General features: G+C 39.8%; 1 protein-coding gene across 4 annotated transcripts in view; it reads right to left on the bottom strand.

Moving 5' to 3' along the window:
- The window catches only part of LOC102227608 (partitioning defective 3 homolog), a 383916-nt gene that overhangs the window by 94260 nt on the left and 264901 nt on the right, over positions 1-24755 (bottom strand). For all 4 annotated transcript variants that reach the window (XM_023326740.1, XM_023326739.1, XM_023326741.1 and 1 more), the window contains 2 exons: positions 20539-20658; positions 6480-6782 (listed from right to left, as the gene is read on the bottom strand). In XM_023326740.1, coding sequence (XP_023182508.1) covers positions 6480-6782; positions 20539-20658 — 423 coding nt within the window. The remainder of the gene's footprint in view (positions 1-6479; positions 6783-20538; positions 20659-24755) is intronic.

Genomic DNA, 24755 nt, shown 5'->3' with positions numbered 1-24755 from the left:
AATGTCCCCCTAGGGCATTACAAGGTAAATCACTAGGCTCCTAGTTCTTATAAAATACAGTCAAATTCACCTTATTATGACGATACATAAAAAACGAAAGGCTGCACTGAACAGTCAGTAGTTATGACCTCCAGACGAACCAGGCTCACTGTGAGCAGCCATCTGCCCCAACCGTCTGGGGATTTGAGACAGGCCAACTTCTGGCTGAAATACAGCGGGTTCTACAATGGATAAAAGTTTATTTTAAGTTAGCAACACGTTTGATGTCTGTGGTGATGTCCATCCATTCATTGGTCTACAAATGCTTGCCCTTGCAGGGTCGCCGGGGAGATTGTAGATTAGGTACCTATGTCCGGTAGTCATTGGGCGAGAAGCGGGGATGCACCCTGGACACTTTGCCAGTCCATTTCAGTGTAGTTTGTGGTTGTAACATGACAACATATCAAAATGTTGAAAGGGTGTGACTACTTCTGCAAGGAATTATAGAGTACTACCTCTCATCTAGGGTATGCAACTGTGCCTCACCAGATTGATGATTCCCAGGACAACATCCTTAAACCTGTAGCCATGAAGGTTGTTAACGGTTCCACTGTACCAATAAACTTTACTTAGATGTAAATAGCTTTCATCAAATGCTCATCATAATCCAATTCAAGAGAATGCAAAAGGGACGATTGTTACCTAAACTTTGAGGCTAACACAAGGAAGCAAAGGGGAAAAGAAAGCACAGCACTGTTTGTTCCTTTTAGGAGAAGATCTTTAGGGTTTTTATTTCTGCCTCCTCAACAGACGTTTCAAAACTGCTGAGTTGCCTGGGACTTTGGAGACTTTGAAAAGCTGAGATCCATAAGCGTCATATCTTTTCTCTCACCCCGACCCCCTTTCCTTCGCATCTCTCTGACTCTTTCTTGCCCGCACGCTAAGGTGTGTTGGAAACTCTGCTGGGTAATGGGGGCAGCAGTCAATCAAACTCGAGTTTCAAAAGGTGATGCTTTGTTTCATGCTTGCTTCCCCCAAATCCCATTGAGCCTTGCAACCTGTCACGACGTTGTTCTAAAAGGCAGCACTGACTCCAGTCACCCAAGCCGCACAGTCCCCGGGCAGATGGAGGGGTTGACCTGTCAGATGCCTGTCGAGAAATGAGGTCATTCCATTTTTACAGGTCTGCCTCTTTTTTTTTTTATAAGGTGAAACAAACCAATCTAAAAAGAACATGTGCTCAGCTGTACAGGCCTGGCTCGCTTTCATGTAAACTTCATGATAAACAGAGCAGAATCAATGCTTCAGACATTGAGGTGAAACGCAATATTTACCTTTTGGTTTTAAATAAGGTTTTGACAACACCGAGCACAAACAAATCCTCGGTTTCCACCGGTGCTCCTCAGTTTTACTGATTCTGACAGCACTGTCAAAACACCACCAGAGCTGCCAGTTCTAATAACACAGCAATAAATTGTCAAATGAGCTCTTGTTGTAGTGTGATCCCAGAGAGGAACTGTAAAACTCGATATGGCAGAGTGGGCAGTATCTCTGAACGCCCACACCAAGCAGGGGTCCTCGTATCTCCCGGTGGTTTATTGGCTCAGGTCTGACTCACTCTGGCTTTACAGTCACAGTGACCTTCCCATTAGGGCTCCATTACCAAAGGTCTATTAGAGAGGGGTGCATACGGAGGTTATTTATCCAGCTGCAGCCTCTCTCTCTCTCTGTGAAATTTAGTAGGTAAACAACAGAGCGGCTTACCAAGCATCGCAGAGTCATGGCTGAGTGCTTTTATTAAGACATTAAGTGAATGCACATGTATGTTCAAACACCTGGGGCATAAATGAGTTGAAGATTCCAAACAAAAGTGTTTGGGCACTTGCACAAATGTGAAATGTACCTTATCTAACAAATTACCAACTACCTGATAGAGTCAGACTTGTGACTAAAAATTTGAATCGGCGTGATGCTAATTAGCTTACCATGGCACTTGAACTGTTTTAACCTTGAAAATATACACCAATCAAGCATTAATGGAGGGAACTGCCTTCCGCTTTCATAGATGCTTATAACTACAGAGACTGAACACACCACCGGGTCTGCAGTATTGGTGAGATGCTCTGACCAGGCTTTCAAGCAAATAAAAATCTGACAACAGTCAAACTCACTTAAATCAAAATGTTCACTGGCTGCCAAACATAACCTCCCCACTGACAGATGCAATTAATGACGAGACAATCCATGTTACTCACTTCACTTCAGTTGCCAGTGGTCACAATATTACGTCTGATCGGTGTGTAAATGTTTCAGGTTTGCTTAAACGTAGCAGATGTTATTAACAACAATTTAAGTGTAATTAATTTCCATGTTATATTTCTAGAAAATCTACAGTCCTACTGAACCTACTAATGAAGATGATTCATCTGTCACATCCAAGTGAATAAACCATACTTAGGTTTTGTATTGAAGCACAACTTGCATAGGGAAAGCAGTTCAGTTTCCATGGCAACTACTTGTTGTTTTTGCTAATAAGTGGCAGTAGGCTTAACTTCATGTTTTGACTGAAATATTCACCGCAGCATCCAGATTTAGGTTTAGCAGGTGGCCACCTCTTCGTCATTTAGTTGGCGGGATGCTACGTGCTAGCATTGCTAGCATACATTTTCAATATCATACAATGCTGCGAAGATGGCTCAAAACCTTAGGTGGCCATTCAACATGTGTACACTCCATAACAAAATCAGTTGGTATTTAATGGGAACAAATATTATTGGGAGCAGTTAGCTCTAAAAAGTGCTAAGCTAACAACTTTGTCTCTTAGCGCACCACATTCCATGTGTTCCCTTTAAGCCAGCTTCAGTTTTCACAACAGTTCAACTCCAAATACAAGTGTTTGTATATTTCATCAGATATAGAAACGAAAAGGTTCATGGAAGTAATAATAATCATATCCTTTCTCAGACATGAGAGGCCACTGCAGTTGTGAGGGCATCTACTCTCAAAACAAATACCTTGTAATGTATTATAATGTAATATGCCAAAGTAGCAAGTTGCGCATGTCATCCTGGCTTCACTCTCTGAAATTTTAGGAAATTAAAAAAGAGTATATCAAAATAGAGTTCTAGCACATATAAGAAAAAAGTAATAATGAATAAGTTGAATTGGTTACCTTAGAGTCTGTTAAAACAGTTTAAATCGGCTCTGTTAACATGGAGTCAAATTGCAATAAGACACCAGTAAATACAGTAAAGTTGGGTTAGTTGGGACATATTATTTCAATGTAATGTTACAGGTCTATTGAGTAAAACATAAACCTCTTTTCCGTATAGCTTCACCTGCACAAATTATGTTATTGTTACAGATTCAAAACAGGAATAAAGAGTATGCAACAAAAATATGAATCAAAACGTTTTAACTCATGTTTGTTGACGTGAGTGTTGGAAAGGTCAGAAATAATTGCAAATTCTGTTTTATGGGGGCTTTAAACTCGACAGTTCCATTAAGATTAATTTAGAAATGCAAATTGCTGTTTACGTTGGTTATGATAGGCAAGTGACAGGAGTTTTAAATCTGAATGTGCTTCTGGCTCCTTTTTGAAAGCAGGAAATGGAAAAACAGAGGGAACCAAGAAGCAGTGGGTATTATTGTATTTCAGACAAATACTGCAGGCAGGCACACAGCTGGGCTGGCATACATAAGATATGCAAAGCGAGAGGGGGTGCAAAACGAAAACCCAAGTGTCGTACACGTTGTGCATATTTGAAATCCAATCGCTACGTTCAGAAAAGTTAATCCCGTTCCTGCAAATAAGCTCCACATACAGCAATCAATACTCAAAGCTCACAGCTGAAACTCAACAGAAGCTTCTGCATATAATTAACATGAAACACTAAGTTTTAATATGGAAATAAACAAATAGCTTATAGATCTGCATATTTAAGGTGCTTTCAAAATAGGTAAAACAAGAAATACAATTTGTTGCTAAAATATTCACCCCCTTTAAATGTTTTTACATTGCAACACAAGGTGTATGTACTGTTGATGTGTTATTTTAAGTCGGAATAATTAAAAATTATTACAGTGATAAGGAGGGATTTTTTTATACTGTTTTTGGATTTTTATGATAGATGACAGCAGTGGGAGGTAAATGACACATGACTTGGAAATTCTTTGGCTAACAGAAGTTGGAAAACGTATACGTTTCATCCTCTTTACTATGGCACTCCCAAATCCAGTACAATACCAGGAATCTCTCTAAAACTGTTGCTCTTTTATGAAGTCGTCAGACGTTAGTGACACATCAGGTGAGAGAATTATAATGTGCGTACCCCATAAGTCTGGTCATTAAGGAAGAACTGCTTAAAGCAAGACATTGTTGAGAATGAAAACCATAAGAAATCCTATTTACAGTTTATTATTAGGCCATGAGAACAATATTGAGCTTTCTTGTCTGTATGAAAATCTTTCAGGTTGGCGTAACACTAACAGAACGATGGACAGAAGACAGTACTAAACAAATATGGAGGAAAACTAGAAGGAAAGCCTTAAGATTAGGGTGGAGGTTCACCTTCTAGCAGAATTATAACCCCTAACATACTAGTCTTCCCAAAGATGGGCAAGTTTTACCATTTTCGTCTATCCAGGTTTATGTCTATCCATAAACATAAACCTCCAAACTCCTTTTAATTTTAAAATTCCATCATACTCAGACTAAAAACAGAACTAATCACTCTGCCTACTAATGAGTCAGTAGGTAGATGGGCAAGTGTTGCCAAAGATGGGCAAAAATGTCAGACTCAAGTTGAATTAAAATGCTCTTCAAGTAATTTTCCAAACCATCAATTTCCTTCCTCTTCACAATTACTTGCTACTTTCTATAGAAAGTAAAAAATCCTTATAAAATACATTGAACTTTGTAGCTGTTGTTGCAGTCACATTATCATCTATATGAAGCTGGAAGATTATACTTTCCTTGTACTTGCAAATCGAAAAAATTTCATAGACGTGGAAAAAAAAGAACAAAGATGTAACATATGAAGCAAGATACTACAAAAGAACGTAAAAAGAGACGTGGAAACGTGTACTCTGATGTTTTGCTTGTAAAGCATAGAAAATGGATCCTTTAATTAAAACTTTTTTTGTGAAAAGGCAAAAGAACTTGAAATACAAGCTCAGACAATAATCGTATTTTCTTTACGTATTCGTAATCAGTTGTTTGAAAGTTGGTACAGAGAAGATAGCGGATGCGGATCTTTGGCTTTTGGTGAAATAACGAGTAGGTTCCTGTGTGGATTGATCTGGCTTCCAGGAGGAACACAAGGCCTAGTTATTCTATATCTACTGTCCCGTGAGGGTTACAGGATGAAGATCCTTCCTCCTCAAATCCTCTTAAAAACATCCAGCTACTTATCCTGAGGTGCTCTTTCCTGGTCACGCACACACACACAGTAACACACCCCTCCAACCACCGCCCAGCAGGGAAAGGTCACTACACTGCCAAAGACACATGTCAGTCTCAGGAGGTGGGTATTATCCAATCCTCCGAAAGTTGAAAAGACCAGTAGACCAGTGGTCTACTGGTGCTCCCCCGATGAGTATCAATAAGTGCACCTTACGTCAACTCAGAGAGAAAAAGGCATCAGGGTTTAGCAAGTTAACCTAATGAATGTTGTAAGGTTGAGGGTAATTCGTTTCCGTCAAGTAAAAATGGAAAAAATAAACTAAGCTACAAGAAAGAATGTTCTGGGAAAACTTTTCTGACATGACCCGGCAACTTCACAACTTACCTATTTGCCTGAAGCAGCCCTACAGCATCAGTTGCAAAAAGTTTTCGCCGACAATACACTCATCTCTCCTGCGCCTTCCAAACAGATTGGATTATTTCCAGCGCAAAGGGAAAACAGAGATCTGAAGCCACTGAGCCGGCAAACTGTGTAACGAGTTCTTAGTGGCTGCCGATTGGCAGCGGGTAGTTTAAAATATTGGGTAATTTTCCTATTGGAACAGGAAAGCAACTTTATGGTGTTGCAACCTTATAAACTGTAGATTTATTATCTTATTGACGTTGCCTCACCTTCGGCTGCACATGCGTTCAAGGTAAAGATGTGGCTGTGCGACGAGACTCCAAGGAGATTACCTGTGATCCCGGCGAAATGAAAAAAAAGTGAGACGACGCTAGATAATATATTCTGCCACATGAAAAATTACTGGTAGGATTCCGATGTTCTTTTTACTTTGTTTCTGGATTTTACCAGCCTGCTCTGGGGAATGCCCTGTAGATAAAGCATGTGATAAAACGCTGTGTGAAATTCAGCGTTGATCTGTGAACCGTGTCTCGTCTTTGCCAACTAAAAGTGAACAAATGAACTCACACAACTGTCTATGCATAATAGATGAGATGTAAATCGCCCAGACTGATGCAAATCAGTAAGCTATGGAGGAGCAAGGCTGGTCAGTCTCATTCAGAAGACCAGCGGGATCTGAATTGGGTTCCTTACCTGTCGGGAGCCGCTGGTCGGCCGTTGCGGTGCTTGTTGACCTGGGCGTACAGCGCCTCCAGAGGCGGTCCGTTGCGCTGTGGATTGATGGGGGATCGAGGGCTCTGCGGGCTCTGGGGGAGGTGGTAGTGGTGGCCGTAGGGGTCGGCGCTGCCGCTGTCTTGAGACGAGCCCAGCGACCCGATGCCGGCGTAGGTGTGCTCCTCGTCTGAGCTGAAGGTGCGGCTGACAACGTCTTGGATCTCGGCGTATTCCCGCTCTTTCACCTGCCGCTCCCGAATTTCCCGCGTTTTGGCCTGGATTCTGAAACGAACGTCATCAGGATAAGCGTTAGACACACAATGTACGAACAATGCCACGCATATCATGGATGTTTCAATTTACTTCTGATAAAGCATGAAACCTGAAGAAGAACCCCCCCAAAAAGTGGAAATGTATAGCCTACATTTACATTTGTCTCATTTACTCTGATACCCAAACCTAAAGTACACCAAAATGAGTCGTTTTGTCTATATGTACAGTCAGTGCTTTAGGATAGTAAATATTTGTTGGTTGGAGCACCTGAGACACTCTACATTTAAATTAAATAGGGAATCTTTAGTATGACTTAAATATTATTGTTAACAGATAGTTTCTATCCAATCTGACTGAGTTTTAGGGACAGACAGACACTAGGAGGTGCTAGAGCACCTACTCGTTTTTCCTCTGAACAAAAAAAGTGCCCTTCTAAAATCTTTTTGTTTAAATTTACTGTTTATAGTGTGTGGCCTAAGGTAGCATTTCTGGATTTAACAATTTATATTTCCACTGCCTCACATTTTTTTGAATATTGCCAGACAAAACAGACACATTCAGCTTCTATGCACCACAAATCTAGAACAAACTTCCAGAAAACTTCAAAACAGCTGAAAAACTGAATTCCTTTAAATCAAGGCTCAAAACCCACCTGCTTAGAGTTGCTTTTGAAGTTGCATAATAAATGGAACATTGACCACCATATTGGACGTATATTGACGATTCTGATGATGGCGCTTTTAACAAGCCTGCTGTTTGTTACTGGTTTCTCAAATGGTGACTGTTTGTTGTTTTTATGGCTTTTTATGTTTGTGTTTTTGTGATGCAAAGGGTTTTACACTACACTGTTGCTGAAATGTGTTATACAAATAAACGTGACAGATTGATTCTGTTCTGTTGAACATTACCACACATCTGCATCAGACTACAAATGGCTCTTGATTTAAAATGTACATGATGGGCTGTAATAAATCTCACACCACTGAGGCAGACGGGGGTTGTATGTGGAGCACAAGGTGCCCCTTTATTAACACTTGAGCACCTGCACCCCAAAGCGTCTGTGCCACAACACTGACTCTTTCGCAATGAAATATGGGGAAAAAAATGTCAGTCTCAAAATGAAAACACTGCAAAAACACAGAACCTTACCAAGTATTTCTGGTCTAGGTTCTGGAGCAAATATCTTAGTACACTTGAAATAAGACAAAAACTAACTTTTCAACAAGATATAGGAGCTTATTTTAAGTCAATAATTCCTTCATTTACGTAAAAAAAGTACTTGTCCTATGCTATGCGATTATTTCACATAACATTAGAAAAATGCCTTATTATAAGTGAAATAATCTGCCAATGGAATAAATACTATTTTAATCAGTATTAAGGAATTATTGACTTAAAACAAGCTGAAAGGTTACTTGCAATTTAGTTTTGTCTTATTTCAAGTGTACTAAATTATTTGCACTAGAAACTAGACCAAAAATACTCGGCGGGATTTTATGTTTTTGCAACTCGCATTCATTCAAGTAAGCAAAGCGAGGCCTCGTGGTGATCAGTTCCTTAGCATTGCAAATAAGAGAAGGTGGGAAGGAAATCTCATATTCTTCTCTTCATGCCCCCTTCCATGTTGTTCCACCCCTGGGAACCCTGCCACACAACACAGCCTTTCACAGACCTTTCCCGTCGCACAGAACGGTTCCATGCGAACGCCCATCTGTCTGCAGCTAACGAGACTCACGCTGCATGTATGCGAGCAGATCTGGCACCGCGGGAGAAGATGGAGAGGATAGCGGAGGGGAGAGAGAGAGATACAGAGCGAAGAGCGCCGAGGACAACCAAAAGGGGGCGACGGGGTGCGGCTAAACTTCCACTGTGGTGACCCCGGCAACAGCAGCCACCAAACCGTTCACTGGTTCCAGATGTTGGATGCACTACAATGGTGAACGCACTCATGCACGCAGAAGCAGCCTCCTACTGCTAAAACTTCCCCCTTACCTCAGGTCACAGCTGACCTCTGACCTCTCCCCCTTGCTGCTCTTCGAAGATGATTGGCAGGTTTGGAGCATAGCACAATTCCCCCTGCAGGACTGGCTCTCCCAGGTCTGTGTGTTTTAATAATGGTAATCACATTTCAAACAATCACCATTTTTCAGTGCCAGATTAACCCAATTTCCACATCCTGTCCATAGGCAGCCGTGTTTTCTCCTAACCGCCCCGAATCCTATTTTCTTGGTATTATCTGGAGAATGAGATTTGGAAGGCTGATGCAGCGCTGCGAGAGGTGCTGTCATCTTTAGCAATGAGCTGAGCCGTTTTGTTTTTTCTTTGAATATTTGAAAGTGTGGTATAGTATAACAAATTAGGAATTTAGATAGTTCTTTTTTTTCTCCCCTCCAGGGGGTCTTTTTGTGGGCTCTAGTGTCCCTTATATGAAAGTAGGCTGACAGGAAAGGGGGAAGGAGAGGGAGGAAGACATGCGGCAAAATGTCGCCGGGTCCGAGAATTGAACCTGCGACGACCTCGTCAAGGACTCAAGGCCTCCAAACGTGGGTCGCGCTATCCCCTACACCACCACAGCACACCCCATGAATTTAGATAGTTAAAACTAGGGTGCTTTAATTTAGCTTTTTTTATTTAGGAAAAAAAGGGCAAGAAATGATATAAAAACCCAAAATTTGCACAAGGTTTTCTACCTGCACAATGATGTCAGGTCTGTCGGGAATGATGTTACTGCAGGTTCACGTCATTCCCCTGGGATTTAAAGAGCCTCTGGTGCCTTGTGGACTAATCAGATCCATGAAAAACAGTCTTACTGACCTTAGGGTTGGAGTAACGGCTTTAAGCTAGAGATGAAACTTCCTTTCCAGGCTGGAGTCTGACATGAAAAAAGTAAATCAACAGACTTAGCGAAACTAACAAAACTGTAAGTCCTGTGTCATTGTTTTACTTGGATCCAGTTTCTGTTAAATCATTTAAACATTCAGTATTTTTCCCTGCATGTTTGAAGGGAAATATTTCACTGGTGTAAGGGAGAGTAATAAAAGAGAATAACTGGGTGACTGAGTGGCATGCCTCATACCTCACTGTTCAGCATAAGAAGTGTTAGTGTTTGAAACGTGAAGGTAAAGCAGGCTGTCAAGGTCAGTTTAGTTTAGCTTATTTCAAACTTATTCATATTCAAACATCATTATGCATATTTACATAACTATTTGTTTGAAAACGAGATGAGCAAAAAGTGTTAACTTAAACTCTGAAGCATGTATGTCTCTTTAAATGTGCTCCCTTTCTGAATGGTTCATGTTACACTGGGTTTAAAGTTGTGGAATACACAGAACATGTTACGTTTGCCATGATATCACCATCTCATTTAGAACATTTGTTTGATATTTCTTTTATATTCAATAATAAATACACCCTCTTTAAAGCTCAGATTGCTCCAAAATTATCAGGTAATTATTAGGCAAATTATTCATTAAAGAATTATTTACTTTTGCTGTGTCTCATTTGGTTTTGTTTTTTTACACTTCCCTGATTCCCTGATCATCTGGCAGTAACAGTTCAATAATCTGTACTGTACTGTCTGTAGTGTCTGCGAGCGCCCCCAGGTGCTCAAACAATTATTAACCGAATTATTGGGAGGGTAGATCAGACTGCCGTTCTGTTGCAACCATGTCAGGCATTTAGCATGCTGAGGTAAAGGATTCTTCATTTAGTGTAGGGTGTCTGAATAGTGTAGCACAAGATTATATAATGTTATAATTGGGTACGTATTGTGACATTTGTGTAGCACTCAAACTGTGTTCAAGTGTAGGTTATATCTCTAAAATGGTGTCTTCAAACTGTGGCACAAATAGCAAATATTTCAACATGTCCTAAAAAATATAGGTGACAGCCTGGTTTAAATGGACACGTAATGGGTATAACATTAGAACATAGGGATGTATGCAGCAGTATTTTAAGACTTATATTTAATTATAATTAAAATGAAGCAGTTTTAGTGCACAATTTTTTTTGTAGCATTGACAACCGAGTTGTACTTGTAAAATTTTGAAACGCAAACATTGCAATCTTGTTCTACGCTACCAAATACTTACCAAAATGCTTTGAAAAGAAAAGAAAAAAGACGTCGAACAATAAAGTTGTTCTAAAAGCAGAACAAGAGTGCCGAAATGCGTGGGCCACTTTTCCGCTCATTAGCCTCAAACCTCAAACGCCTGCTAACAGCGTTTTACTTCAGCAACCTGTAACAGCTTCGCTGCCAACTCCTCTCCTCCCCCCACTTTCTCCTCAGAGACCACACTTGTTCTCCACCACATATACTCCATTAGCCAATTAATGGCCCAGTATGTTAACACCCAGGAAAGTCTGGCCCACACCAAACACATTATTACCGTACAATCCCAATTACCTGCCTGTCTTCTTTCTCCTCCTCTAACCACAGCCTACATTTAGCAAAGAAAGCAAAGTAGTTTCAAAACTAACCATTTAAGGGAGATAATGGGACAGTAAAGTATCCAACTGCAGGCTTGCTTTGGGTTATTTAGTCAAATGGATGACAAAAAAAACAGAGTAAGTTTCTAGTTCAGCTCCAGAGTTTCAAGTGTTTGAACTTTGAACAAGAGGAAAAATTGCATTAAGTTTTTAGCTTTCATGACTTTGTATTGGAATGGCATTTCCTCTTGGTAAATAGACAGTCTAGACAGTCTAACGCTAAGGCAACCAGGGCAGTTCAAGTTCAGCCTCTAATTCACCGACTAAACATTTCTTCAAGAAGATTATGTCATGCAGATGACACCCTTCTTCTCTTTTTCCAACATGTCCATATCAACTACAAAAATCATTTAGAATGTGACTAGTGTGAAGGATGATGTCAAGCTATTAGAGTGTTGGTGAAATGTCGACACACACTCACAAAGGAAAGAAATGTTTTTCTCATTTTCATCCGTTTAAGATGCATTTGAGCATGGCCAGACGAAAAACAACTTCAACAAATTTGAGAAAGAAAATTCCTCAGACAAGTCAGACTTAATGTTTGAAGGAGCTGAAGTTGGGGTCATATTGCTTAACCTTAGATATAACTGGAGGTTAAATTAAGCAAGAACCAGACCCCAAACCGTCACCATGTAGGAAAGACATTAAAAATAAAGTTACTCTACAGCCGTGACCTCAACTGGACTTCAAACTCCTGGACTACGATTAAAAGTGCGTTCATGACAAGAAACCAGCCAACTTATTAAAACTATATTTTCTGAATTTAAGATTAGTCACTTAGACAGTAAAAGTAATTAGGGTAGAGTATTACTGCCAAAAAGCATCAAGAAGGGTTACGGTAAGGGGTTAGGGTTAGGGTAAGGGGTTACGCCTTCATCATAACATGCTCGCGGTATTCCGAAGTGCAGGTAGAGGGCAGAACGAATCTGAATCTCATCAAAGGATGGCAAATGGCTCCGCACGCAGCTGCCTGTGCAGAATCACAAGAAATATATAACTAAATATTAATAGGAGACTATAGTACATCTGACCATGTCTAGATAATAGAAAACCCATTAAAGAAAATTCAAACTTGAGCACTTACATTTTTCGACTTAAAATGTATTGTTTTTTGTTTACGCTTAATAAAAAAATGGTAAAATATCTGATTAAAAGTCACAAAGATGATATTGAAGGGGCAGCATCATGTATTTTCCAGACACATAGGGCCATTTTATAGCACGATCATGTAACTATGTTAACTTCAGTTGTTAAAAAAAATGCTGTATGTATGAAATATGGCTCATAAGAAATTTGACTTTGTGATTTGAAATTGGGCCTCTAGCGCTTTAAGAAACCCCTGCTCTTTCTGAAACTCTGCCTTAGGGAAGTCAGTACAACATCTGTCCTCTATTAACTGTTTAGCAACATTTTACCAGTGTTGCACTGAGAAGTAGCTCCTATAATGAGCTCAGCTGAAGCCCAGTTCCCCCAGGTGTTTGCTAATTGCTGCTGGCTAGTCTGAAGGAGCTGATTGGGGAAGTCATGAGGGGGGGCTTCTCTATGAGGCTGAAACTCGGAAGCTTGGAAACTGCAGCTCTGAGGAAGAGCTGCGTGTAGAAGGTGGAGCTAGGTCCACCCAGGTGATTTGCACAGCTGAATGGTTGCCATGGAAATTAAAAGATTTCTCAAACATTCTCAAAAGAATCGAGGTTATGTTTCTGATGAGGAAATAGCATTATAATATGATGTAAACCTCAATAAAGTCAAGCTTACATAACACTGCCTCTGTAATGCCTATTAATGCCTGTGTATGAAAGCTTTTTACTGGCGCTGTGCTGCAGAAACAGACCTTAGATCTTTTTAAAGATCTCTCCGCCTTAAATAAATGCCAATTCTAAGCAAACAGAAGCAATGTTTTGGCCAGCGAGCTCCATCGCCATATTTCTGTCAGTGTTTCATCCACATTAAGCGACACAAGAGTGAAAAGGGAACGCCGTCTTTGTTTCTTATTTATTCTCAAGTCAGCACACTTAGCAGTTTGAAGCCATGCCTCTTCGCCGTGGATTGTTTCGGCAGATGAAACAGAATGTATTTGCTCTCGTACTCTTAAATTGAGATTTGTGAAATAGATTTTTATTTGCAGTATGCCTTCATCATAACATGCTCGCGGTATTCCGAAGTGCAGGTAGAGGGCAGAACGAATCTGAATCTTATCAAAGGATGGCAAATGGCTCCGCACGCAGCTGCCTGTGCAGAATCACAAACCTCGAGCGACGCGTCTCGGCGTTGAAACCGGGCTCGTAACGCAGTCACGGAGATAATTGTTCTGTTTTCTGGTGTTAATAATCATATTAACTTCCTGTAGGTATCAATATAATTACAAATCTCGTCACTCTTCTCAATCAGCCGGTTAGACCTTTCTCTGAACTCGCTCCGCAAATGAGATGCAGGACGCCGTGCTCGAAAATAATGAGATAGTTTGACAAAGTGGAACAGTATTACTGGTTGCAAAAAAGAGTGGGAAAAAAAAAGAGTTCCCCGAGGCAGATTGGTTTTTTATTCTTTTGGTAATTAGAAAAGCACATTCTCGTCCCTAATCGAGGTTTGTTTTGTTTTGTTGTCCTTTTTCTTAAAAGCAAATTGTGCTGACTTGTTCAGAAAAAGGGGTCAGGTTGTGTTTGCTTGGAGTCAGCTTTAAGTCTATTAAGAAACAAGAGGAAGTCTCTTTCTTGGAATAAAAAAAAAGAAGAAGAACAATGACGAGCTCTGCTGTAGTCCAGGCAGGGGTAACAAAAGGAGTGGCAGAGGACTGCTGCTCGCTGATTAGAAGCCAAGCAGAGCCAAGCAGATAACAGAGAACGGACATCATAATCAGCCGCTTCAGAGAAAGAGAAAATGGTGCTCAGCCCAGGCAGAAAATGGAGACGGAACAATGTCACATTTCTTTCTTTCTTCTTTTTTTTTTTGTCCAATCACTTTGGACAGAAAAATAAAATTTCAGGACTGGAATGTGCAGAGATAAGAAAGAGACTGATAGAAGCCCGACCAACGCCTGTGTGTCTTTCATCCTTTCTCTTCACCCTGATGTTACTGGATGAATAAGTCCGGCTGTCGCTACGGATGCAATCAGGGAACTTGTTGAATCCATTGGCCTCCCAACATGAGCCAGTCAGATAAAAGTGTTATGGGTACTGTCCGCAGACTAAAGAGAAGCAGAACACTGGCTTGCTCTGCTGAGACAAGCTACACCCCAAAGGGTTCACACCAGCCATGTTTAGTCTGCTTAAATTAAACTCCAGTTTGTTTGCATAAAGTCCAACTTTATTAGACATTATTATTTAATGTCTAATAAAACTCTGGGCCATCTAAAAATCCTAGGTCTCGGTTCGATTGAAGTGAACTCTGGTACGGTTTGAATGCAAAGGTAAGGTCATTTTATTTATATAGCACATTTTCAGCAACAAGGCAATTCAAACTGTTTTACGTGAATTAGAAGGAAATGCAAACAAAGCAACCAACCAAAAGAAAGACAAGGTAAAAGTACAGAACTACGTATTGGTTCCCCATGTTTAATAAGAATAACAATAAGTAGTCCATAATTTATAAACTGGTAGGGGTTTCTCTGGATCCTTGATCTGATCAAATTAGATGTTTGTTAAGATTAGTGAGGTATAGAACTAAATGTTGGTTCTCTGTATTTGATTATATAAAGTAGATGGTATATGGTATTTTCTAAGTTTGTTCTAGATTTGTAATCTAACAGGAGTTTCTCTGATATTAACAAGCTTAATGCAGGATGTTTATCTAAGGTAACAAATAGTTTCTCTAGATAAACTAACAGAAGTTTCTCTGGATTCCAGATTTTTTTAATTCCTGTTCTAGGAAGTATCTAAACTAAATGTTCCTGTTCTTGGTTGCTGTATAAGTACTCCACAATTCGCAAGGCATTCTGGGTAAATACAACCAAAACAAACACACGTCTCGCATTAGTGAGAGAAATAGCTTGTGGTCTTTTGACATTAGAGGTCAAAAGACTAGAGAAAATTCTTACAGTTGCTAAATTCTCACGCCACCCAATTTCTGTTTACATTTCGTGAAGAAGGAAGTTGCGCTCTGTGTCGTCTGCTGCGGTTTTCTTGTTGTTTCGTTTTGGTAGTCCTTGGTGCAGCGCCACCACAGGCGAGGGTGTAAACACAGTTTACCACAGTGCCGTGTGAATGCGAACCGCACCACCTGCAAATGTAACAGATGTTGCCATTTTGGCCCCCAGTTGTTGGCAGGTTCTTGCTGTATTTGTGTGGGTTCTCTCTGGGTACTCCGGCTTCCTCCCACAGCATAAACACATTTTCTGTTTGGGTTTGTTTTGGCCGTTTATCTTTTGTGTCTTAGGGTTATGCCTTAGTGACCAGTGACTGATGGATACTGGCACCAACACTCACATTACTCTACAAAGATAGAGGAAAAAAATGGACTGTTGGATAATCAACTTTTACTCTTTATTAGCCTAAATGTTAGACATTACAAGCTATTGTGCTTAATCAACCTATCCCTGTACTACTAACCTAAGCTTTTTAATGAGACATGAAAGTACAGTAGCTTTGTAAAAATGTGCCAAATTTGACTAAAATTCTACAGGCAACCACTCATTGTGGCAGTGATGCAACACAGCTCAGCTCCAGTGGCGATGTCAACTTTTTATGTACTCTCATCTCCATCATTTAGAGCCTAGAAGACACTGAAAGGATATTAATTTGGATCACACCTAACCTAAAATAAATGGATTGTGTCTGTGAGCCTCGCAGGCCAAACCATCAATCACAAGAATCATAAAAGGGTCAAAGTTTTAAATATAAGATCATCACTTCCTTATTATAGCAAACCTTTTATGAAGTAATCTGCTTCACCTCTTCACTGGCTGCTATTTTTAATCACTTAAAGCACTTGTCAGAACTGTCTGCCCGGATTAATGATCACTAATGTCGGCTGAGCAGACACTTTGGGTTCACAGCTGTGGGTAGTGCTCTGACGCAACGTCGTCATAAGCCTAAATTGATTAGCTCAATCATTTCTTAAAGGCACTCAGAAATGTCCGGTCTCCATTTCAGGAAAAAAAAAAGAACGCTCAATCAGCTCAGATGACTTTTGTGGACGACTACGACTGAGAAATTCATCGCAGTAGAAGAGCGAAACAGCGATATCACCAAAGAATGCAAGCGGTAATGGACGTCTGAGCCGTCACGGTCCCAAACCTTAATGCTTTGGACGTCGGCTGTATGGCACGTTGGTCTATTATTAAAAACTGCAATTTCCCGTAGGATTTCCTTTCCATTAACAGAGGGTCAGTCCTTGCTGAAGAAACATGGGAAGAGCTCAGAGATGCAGAACGGACATAACACAGGACAAGACAAATCAGCAGTAATGTGTCTTGAAAAGTATTCATTACTTTTGAACACTTTGTCACATCATAGAAACAAGCTCCGGTGTACATTATTGGAATTTTTGGGGGTAAACCAACACAAAGTGAAGGATAATTGTGAAATAGAAGAAACACAATTGAATTTGGTATCTCTGAGTTAATATTTGGTATTACTAACTTGGACTATGTTGGGGTGTTTTTATACCAGTTTTGTACATCTAGAAAGTGAAATTGTTGGACATTTTCTTTACAAAATAGTTTAAAGGTCAGATTAGTTGGAGTGTCTGTGAACTTAAACCTCCAAGGCTTGCCTCTTATGCTCTATTGCCGGTCCAGACTTTTATCACACAGATGAGCGTTCATCTGAAGCATTTCATTATCGCTCAGGCTGAACGTTTGTTGTTGTCCTGCTGAAGGTGAACGTCTGCCACAGTCTAGTAGCTTTTATGCTGCAGGTTTGTAACTTTTAGCCAAAAAGTTTACAAAAATTAGACATTTTTTTAGGTGTTTTATACATTTTGTCCGCATTTTTATATTCAGATCTGGTCAACAATTGCAAAGAGTCTTTTGTCCATTTTCTTTGCCTAAAATTAAATTTTGGGTGTATGATCTACTAGAATGATTGTAACCTCACCATTCTATTGAAAACTAGACCTTAGTACATCCAATAAGCTATGCTTATTGGATGTACTAAGGTCTCCTTAGTAAAAGTAAAAGTAAAAGCCACTAGATGTATTTAGTTGTATTTGTTATCAAATTCAACCAAAGGCTCCTTTTATTTAAATTTTAGGAGTATTTATTTAACATTCTTGTCAGGGAAAACATAAATCAAGCAATTTTACTGGCGGCCAATATTTTACCATCATTGATAAAAATCCCATGCTGCAGCAAAGTATTCTTCGTGACGCATTTGGCCCACATGCCTCACTTTGGACATCCCTGCTTGAGCAAATCTCCCAGGATTGCCTTGTGTTTAGCTCCATCAGCTTTGCCCAAATTCTCAGTTCCTGCTGAATAAAATTAGCTCTATATGCATCCACCACCATGCTTCATAGTGGGGATGGTGTGTTCAGAAAAAAATTAATGTCTGTTTTCTACTAAACGTAGCAGTGAGCTACGAACTTTTTTAATTTCCTCGTCTGGATAGAGAACTTTCTTCCACATCTTCGTCATGATCCCTAGATCACTTTAAGAAAATTGCAAATAAAAGCTGTTATGATTTTTTTTTTCCAACAACAGCTTTCTAGTCCTTCGATTCCATTAAATGTGCGCGACTGATGATGTTTTCTCAACAGATTTTATAGTGGATCTCTGCTGCTACCTCGGAGATGCTATGGGCCTCCTGGCTTCTGTTATGATTTATGTTTATTCCATTAGGTCTTTCAGTTTAAGTGGACAGCACTGTCCTGGTAGGTTTGTACTGTGAATTTACATTTTAAGAAGGGGAGGACTGCATTTACTAGATAGGTTACTTCTAAAGGAGCGGATGCAATATATGAGCATCGGAGTACAGAGAGGTGAAAATAAATGCGGATTTTAGCTGTAAAAACCATCATTTTCTTTCCACTTCACAATCACGAGCTGCTTTGTGCTGTTCCGTCACATTTAATCCCAATAAGGGTTTGAGGTTAACAGAATGTAAAAAAAAGGTTCAATAGGCATGAATACATGTCCATGGCACCGAACATTATCTCATGCCCACTGTGTTTTTGTATTGATTCTTGCTGTTTGGGAGCCGTTCAAAAGGAGATGGGTCTGGATGGGGAAAAAACAGGCCTGCTGGTTTCCAAAGCTCACTGAAAGAAACAGACCAGGCCCACAGCCAGAGAGGTTCACGGTCTGAATGGATCGGACCTTCACTGCAAATCACAGTTCAATACCACCAAGCGACGTGGTGCAGTTATTTGAGTAAAACCTCCAGATGTTCCATTCAGCAGGGAAGACGGGCTTTGTGACAGTTCAGTCTCTCTCTCTCTCTCTCCGCGTGTGTGAGTGGGTGTGTGTCTGTGCATTACGTTCTCAACAACCATCCATCCTTTTCTTCCGTCGCTGTAAGAGGGCGCGCTATCAAGCTCCATTGTTTCTATTCAATTAGCCGTCATTACCAACGGCAGTTTGATTACTGAGTTCATTTGGCTGGTGGAGAACAACGGAGGCGGCAAGCTGCCTTTTCATTCGTCCCGCCACCGATGCCGTCTTCCTCACTGGCGAGAGTTACATGTTGGTGAGGAGTGAGGTCACGGCAGCGAGGTCGATACGACGCCCGATTCTTTTGCACATCCCAACGTCCACAGAGCAATCAAAAGAAACAAACCACAAGGATGGGATCAAGAGAAACAGTGTGTTCTTTGAAGACTAACAACCTTTGTTGATGGTTGTTAATTGTTAATCACCAAACAATAAGATCGAATCCACAGGACTGACACGAAGAGCTGTGATTGGCACGGGCCACTAGGATCCATAACTGATTCATGGAAAGACGCATCTTAAATATTGGCAAACTGTCCACGCCTGTCCAGCTTAAGAATGTAGAACTGTGTTTTAAATAACAGCAATTTGAGCTGAAACACTGGAACAGATAAATTTTTTTTTTACTTTTGTTATTGAGTCACAGAAAGCGAGGAAAAATAAATTCAAACTGTAGGAAAAAAATAGCAATGTCAGCATTGCAAGTTTGAACCATTTCTGTACAAACCTGAGAATGTTTGAATATTTAGCTTTTCGTGTGAATCTCTAATGTTCAGTTTCATAAGCAGCAGTTTCTGAGAACTGCTCCACATCTGTTTTTCATAGTCAACTCCTGGTTCTTGTGAACAGGTATTCCAAACCACATTCCATAATTCCTCCGAGTTTCTTGGTTTGTGCCACAGAAACAGCATTTTTCTCAAGTAAACCCAAAGGATTTCTAATAGACTGCGGTCTAAAGATTGGCATGCCCACTCCAAAATGTCAATCTTATACATCTGGAAACAAGATGGCGTGTTTGGGATTGTCATACTGTCTTCTGCATATGACAATATGACTTCTTCAAGTATTTTCAGATACTGAAACTGATCCATGATCCCTAACAGGGATCAAAACAGGTTGATTGATTTTATCGATCAACAAACGATTAATCGATGTGCAGCCATTTTCTTAAAAACCTGACGTTTCTCTTTAATAAAGAGGGTTGACCCTCTTTCCAAAGCGTACAGGGTGACACGTTTGGGCGTCATGTTTTATTCAATCACGTTACCATTTTTTTTTTACTTTTCTGTCATCACATTCTCCTCGCCTTTGTAGCAAATCAGTCATTTTTTAATGTCATGCAGAAGGAAGGTGATAACTTAAGGAACTTGACAAGACTTTACTATGAGATGCCATCTCGTGGTAGTTTGCGAGATGGCAATTGCAATTTTTAGCAATTGTGGCGGAAGAGCGCATATAGCGTCAACTGGACAGGGCAATCAGCAACGGACAAATATGCCCAGAGATTTCAGAAAAACTGGCCAATCAAGGGTACACACTCAAAACGACATCATCAGAAGGTCGACCACAGCTCCTGCGCGCTCATGGCCAACAGGTTCCTGCCCATATTCATGCCCACATAGAGAGGAACACTCTGCCTATGGAGACATGGTCACCTTGGCTACCAGACATTTACCGGCTAGAGTGAGACTTGGCAACGGAGAAGAAGCTTAAATGACCTTATTGACTAAACTCAACACTTTTATAACTCAACTACAAGGGAATTATTAGCTATGAGATAATCTCAGTAATTAAACAGCAATTTTGAGTACTGATGTTTACACTTACAGTATTTGCTTGATTAAACTCTTCAAGTATCTTTTTATTCTCGGGGGGTGGGGGGGCATTAGCTAGTTCAGAATCTGCGCTTACCTTTCCTGTTCCTGCTTCATTTGGATGGTTTCATCTTCATATGCTTGCATATCTTCAGCTTTCGATCTTCTTGAGCTCTTTCTCTCCACCTTGTCCTCGTCCTTCTTGCCCTTTCCAAACCTAGAAAAAGAAAAGAAGACTCAGAGTCGGATTTAATGGCCAAGGAATCACAGTGAACACACATTTAGTATAACTGTAGAAACTTTAGAGGAGAGTTGAGGCTAGCTAACCAGTCAGGCTGTAAGGTGTTCGTTTTATTCATCAGACAGACAAGTCACTGTCACTGTAGTGGCTCTATTTTGCAGATAGCGCTCTGTACCACCAACCTGAAGGATGGAGGAGGAAGAATGCAGTGTTTTCCAACACAGTATAAATATATTTATGAGGGCAATTTCTTTCACTTTATCAGAGAAGTTCGGGTAAAACATTTTGTTGAAAATTAAAGTGTCAAACTGTCAGGGTGCGCAGGCCGTGTTTGTATTGGTAAGACAATTTTGGAGGGCACCAATTCAATACTGAAATAATAATGTGCCTATTCAATATAAAGAGAATCAGAATGCATCAAGTCGCATAAAGATAACCAAACAGTGTTTTTTTCCTGTCTTTCTGCACTCCAATTGGTAAAAAAAAAAAAAAGTATGTCACTATCAGTAGAAACTTAAGCATAAATAGTAAAAATGGTCAAAGTCAGCTTCTCTAAAGAAAGGATAAGCTCTTTTTTTTCTTCCTGAGCTTCACCGAGTGATGGGAGCGGTGACAACTCGTGATTTAGACTCAAGCAGGGAGAAGAAAATATCTGCATCCTGGCAAACTGTACGGGAAGGAAACTGGCTGCAAACGTTTTACATTTTAATGAGAAGAATTTGTTTGTTGATGGGTTGATAGAAAACGGAGGAGAAGGCAAAGTGAGTGGCTTTAATGATTCTTGTGGTAGAAATTGTTCGGTTCCGGTGGATTTGTGGTTATGATATACACGTCACGGTGAGACGCGTTAGCAAAACACGACATGGTGGCTGGTCACCAGGTTCTCACACATATGAGGAGAGATTTTCACCTACTTCTATTTACAAAAACTCTGAAACCTTAAAGTTGCACTTCCACTTGTAAACTCAAAGTGTCAGCTCAGTCCACATACTGACTAAACGACTGAGGTCTATGTTGGCTAGGCCACTCAATGAGGTTATTGTACTTGTTTGTTGCATTGCTATGTTTTGTATTATCAAAGTTAAAGATCCATCCAGTAGCCATCTTTAGTCTTCTGGGTAAAGGAAGAAGTTTATGTTACATTACCTCGATGGTAAACTCCTCCCGTCAAACAGACAAACTACTGCAAAGTGTAACGTTTCACCCAAATGGTGTTTATTGGTCAAATCTCTCTTGATCCAAACATGGTAGCTCAAATCAGTCTGTTCTGAATTATTTAAATGTTCACTCACTAAGCAGCTTTATTTCACCGTTATGTACTTTTTTTTTTTAAGCCTAGGAATGATGCTAAAAATGCACAACACATAAGCAGTAAGTGCACTCGCTGTAAGTGAAATGTTGGACAATGTGACATGGTTATAGAATTAACCAAATACTCCAATAAAAATAACCCAATAAAGCCATTTTCAACGTTTAAGGGATAGCTGTGCAGCGGGCCATAAACGATAATGCTTCAGTATGTTAAATTTGAAAAGGACCCAGCATCTCAGCTTTTCAGCGAATCGGTTTGAGAGATGAGGAGCGTTGAAACTAAATGCGTCCTGCCCTCTGATGACCTGTAAGGACCTGAGAGGGTCAAACCTGCAGAGTGACTCGGACGTATTTAGGTCCTTTATCATTCTGTACCTTGTAGAAACATTGCAACCTTTTAAAACAAATCTGTCCCAGCAAAAACAGCAAGCAAAAAACTGATGTGATATAATCCATTGTCTTGGTTCTGCTCAGTGTTGTTGCAGAAGCATTATAGCTCAGATGTGGCTGTATGTAGACTTTCTGCAGAGATCAGTCAAGAAACCATCACACTAAATAATATCAGGTTCTAGTTTTGTGCATCCTGTTTTGGCCTAGATCTCTGCCAGTTAGGTGCTGACTTCTAACCTCACATAAGTGAGACCAAAAAATTGTTTCAATTGTTTAAGTTTGACTTTTTAAAATTATTCTGGAGAAAATGCAGCAACTTTAAGGTGCTGTGGTCTCATAATGACACATAAATATAAATATAATTGTGTGTTTCATCAGCATACTTATGCAAACCGATATTGTGATCCGCAATCTGAGGTACGAGGATCGTACCGATATTGAGTGAAAGTGACTCGAAAAGGGAGCCTTGAGGAACCCCAAATGTAATCTTTGTTCACTCAGATTTTTTATCAAAATTTGATAAAAGTTTTAAGCCAATTTAGTAGAGTGCTGGACAATACCATCCACTCTTTGAATCACCACGTCATAATAAAGTTCAATTTGTATAATGTTTATAAGTACTTCAACTTAAATCCGATAAAAAATGCACTACTGACTACAGTTTGTCTTCAGAGTAGTGCTAGCTTTATACAGTCTACCTGATCAAAATGAAGTTTTGAGATAATCTTGGGCAGAGACTGTGAATGTCACTGGCAGCATCTCATAAACAAAAGTAAAACAGGGTTTGCTGCTGCTAGTTGTTTGCTGGGGGAGCAGCAGCACAGCCAGAGAAACCCACAGACTGCCGAAATGAGGTCATTTCATAAAAGTATTTGAGAACTTTAACAACAAAGCAGTAGCAGGAAAGGGTGCAGACATGAGAGCAGGTGGCCACAAGTGGCAAGAAATCCAATAAATATAATCACTGACAAAGATCTGGGTTTTATTGAGCGTTTTTGTTCCGCAGTGTGCCTCAATGCGTTTTATGTACAGACATTGATTATGATGTTTCACATGTGTTTTTATTTTTTATTTTTATTTTTTTGGATTTTAAGACTGTGAAAGCACTAAGCTCTGCAGTCTCCAGTCCCTGCGGTGGTTCGCTCTAGGTTTATTTTTACCTTTCTCACAGCAGAGCTTTTCTTGACAGTTTGAAAACTTTCTCTGAAAGCTGAAAAATTACATCAGACAAGATTTGACTTTTAGGCGATGGAAGCACATATATTCATGGAAAGGGAGGCTGCTTCCCTAATGAATGTTTTTTCTTTTTTTGGGGTCCTACTTTATATCACAACATGGAACTTGCAAACGGGTTTGGAAGAAACCTATTTGGAATTCCAATGTTTGCAGCTTTCTTTACGAAAGCAATGTGTTGCCACCTGTGGTACTGATCGTCCATTCAGATGTCATCAGATTATAAACAATAATCTATTACTAATACAGCCATGTTCAGTAAATTAGAATATGTGTTCAGATGAGGATATTTTGTCAGAATAAAAAATTTTTTTTTAAAAAAATTGGAGACCTCTAACCAGGTATTAAACAAACTGGTCATTAAGGATACATTTTAAAATGTGTTTTTCATTGGTCTTTTGTAATATTCTCATTTTAAAGGTAATTTTTTTTCCATTAACTGTAAGTGGAAAATCTGTCTGTGTGATAATGTGGATAATGTGCTTTACGTGGTGATAAAGCTGAAAAAATATAAAAAATATGTCTGCTTAAAGAAGATGACAAATACCTTGCTTGAATGATGTTTATTTTTTTAATCTTTTCTTTTATAATTGCCATTCTTTCTCTAAAAGCATGACAAAACCTTACGGGAGTAGAAACTTTAAATCCCTTTTCTTCTGGATCGGCATTAATAAAGTGAGAGGTGTCTTTATTGCGAAACATATTGACGGATTAAGCTGAGCAAGACCTTGGGCATGCAGCAGCTCCATGTGAAAGACTTTTCCCACATCTATTGTGTCCTGAAAGAGGAACAGATCAAAGCACAAGACCAGGAAAGGGGTAAAAAAAAAAAAGGCAATTTAGGAAATCTGCTGCTTCACTGACAACCAGGTGAGCCTTTTTACTTTGGTAGTCTGAGTCTTGTCAGTCTGAACCATGAGCATCCAAAATGTTACCTAAAGATTATGAAACATTTATTATTCCTTCATCTGGATCCATAAAGATTTAAAACTGTGTCAATACAGAAAATGTACCTATTGTCGACAATACTAATGCTTCAGATGTTTCTATTCCAGTCACCTTAACTGGTATACTATGATTTCTGAGATGTGGAAAATGCAGATGAATCACGGAATTTAATAAACAAAATGGAATACGCA

The sequence above is a fragment of the Xiphophorus maculatus genome, chromosome 21 (assembly GCF_002775205.1).
Source record: "Xiphophorus maculatus strain JP 163 A chromosome 21, X_maculatus-5.0-male, whole genome shotgun sequence".
NCBI classification, from domain to species: Eukaryota; Metazoa; Chordata; class Actinopteri; order Cyprinodontiformes; family Poeciliidae; genus Xiphophorus; species Xiphophorus maculatus.
Note: the sequence above shows the minus strand (reverse complement) of the source record. Positions and strands in the feature narration are given on the sequence as shown.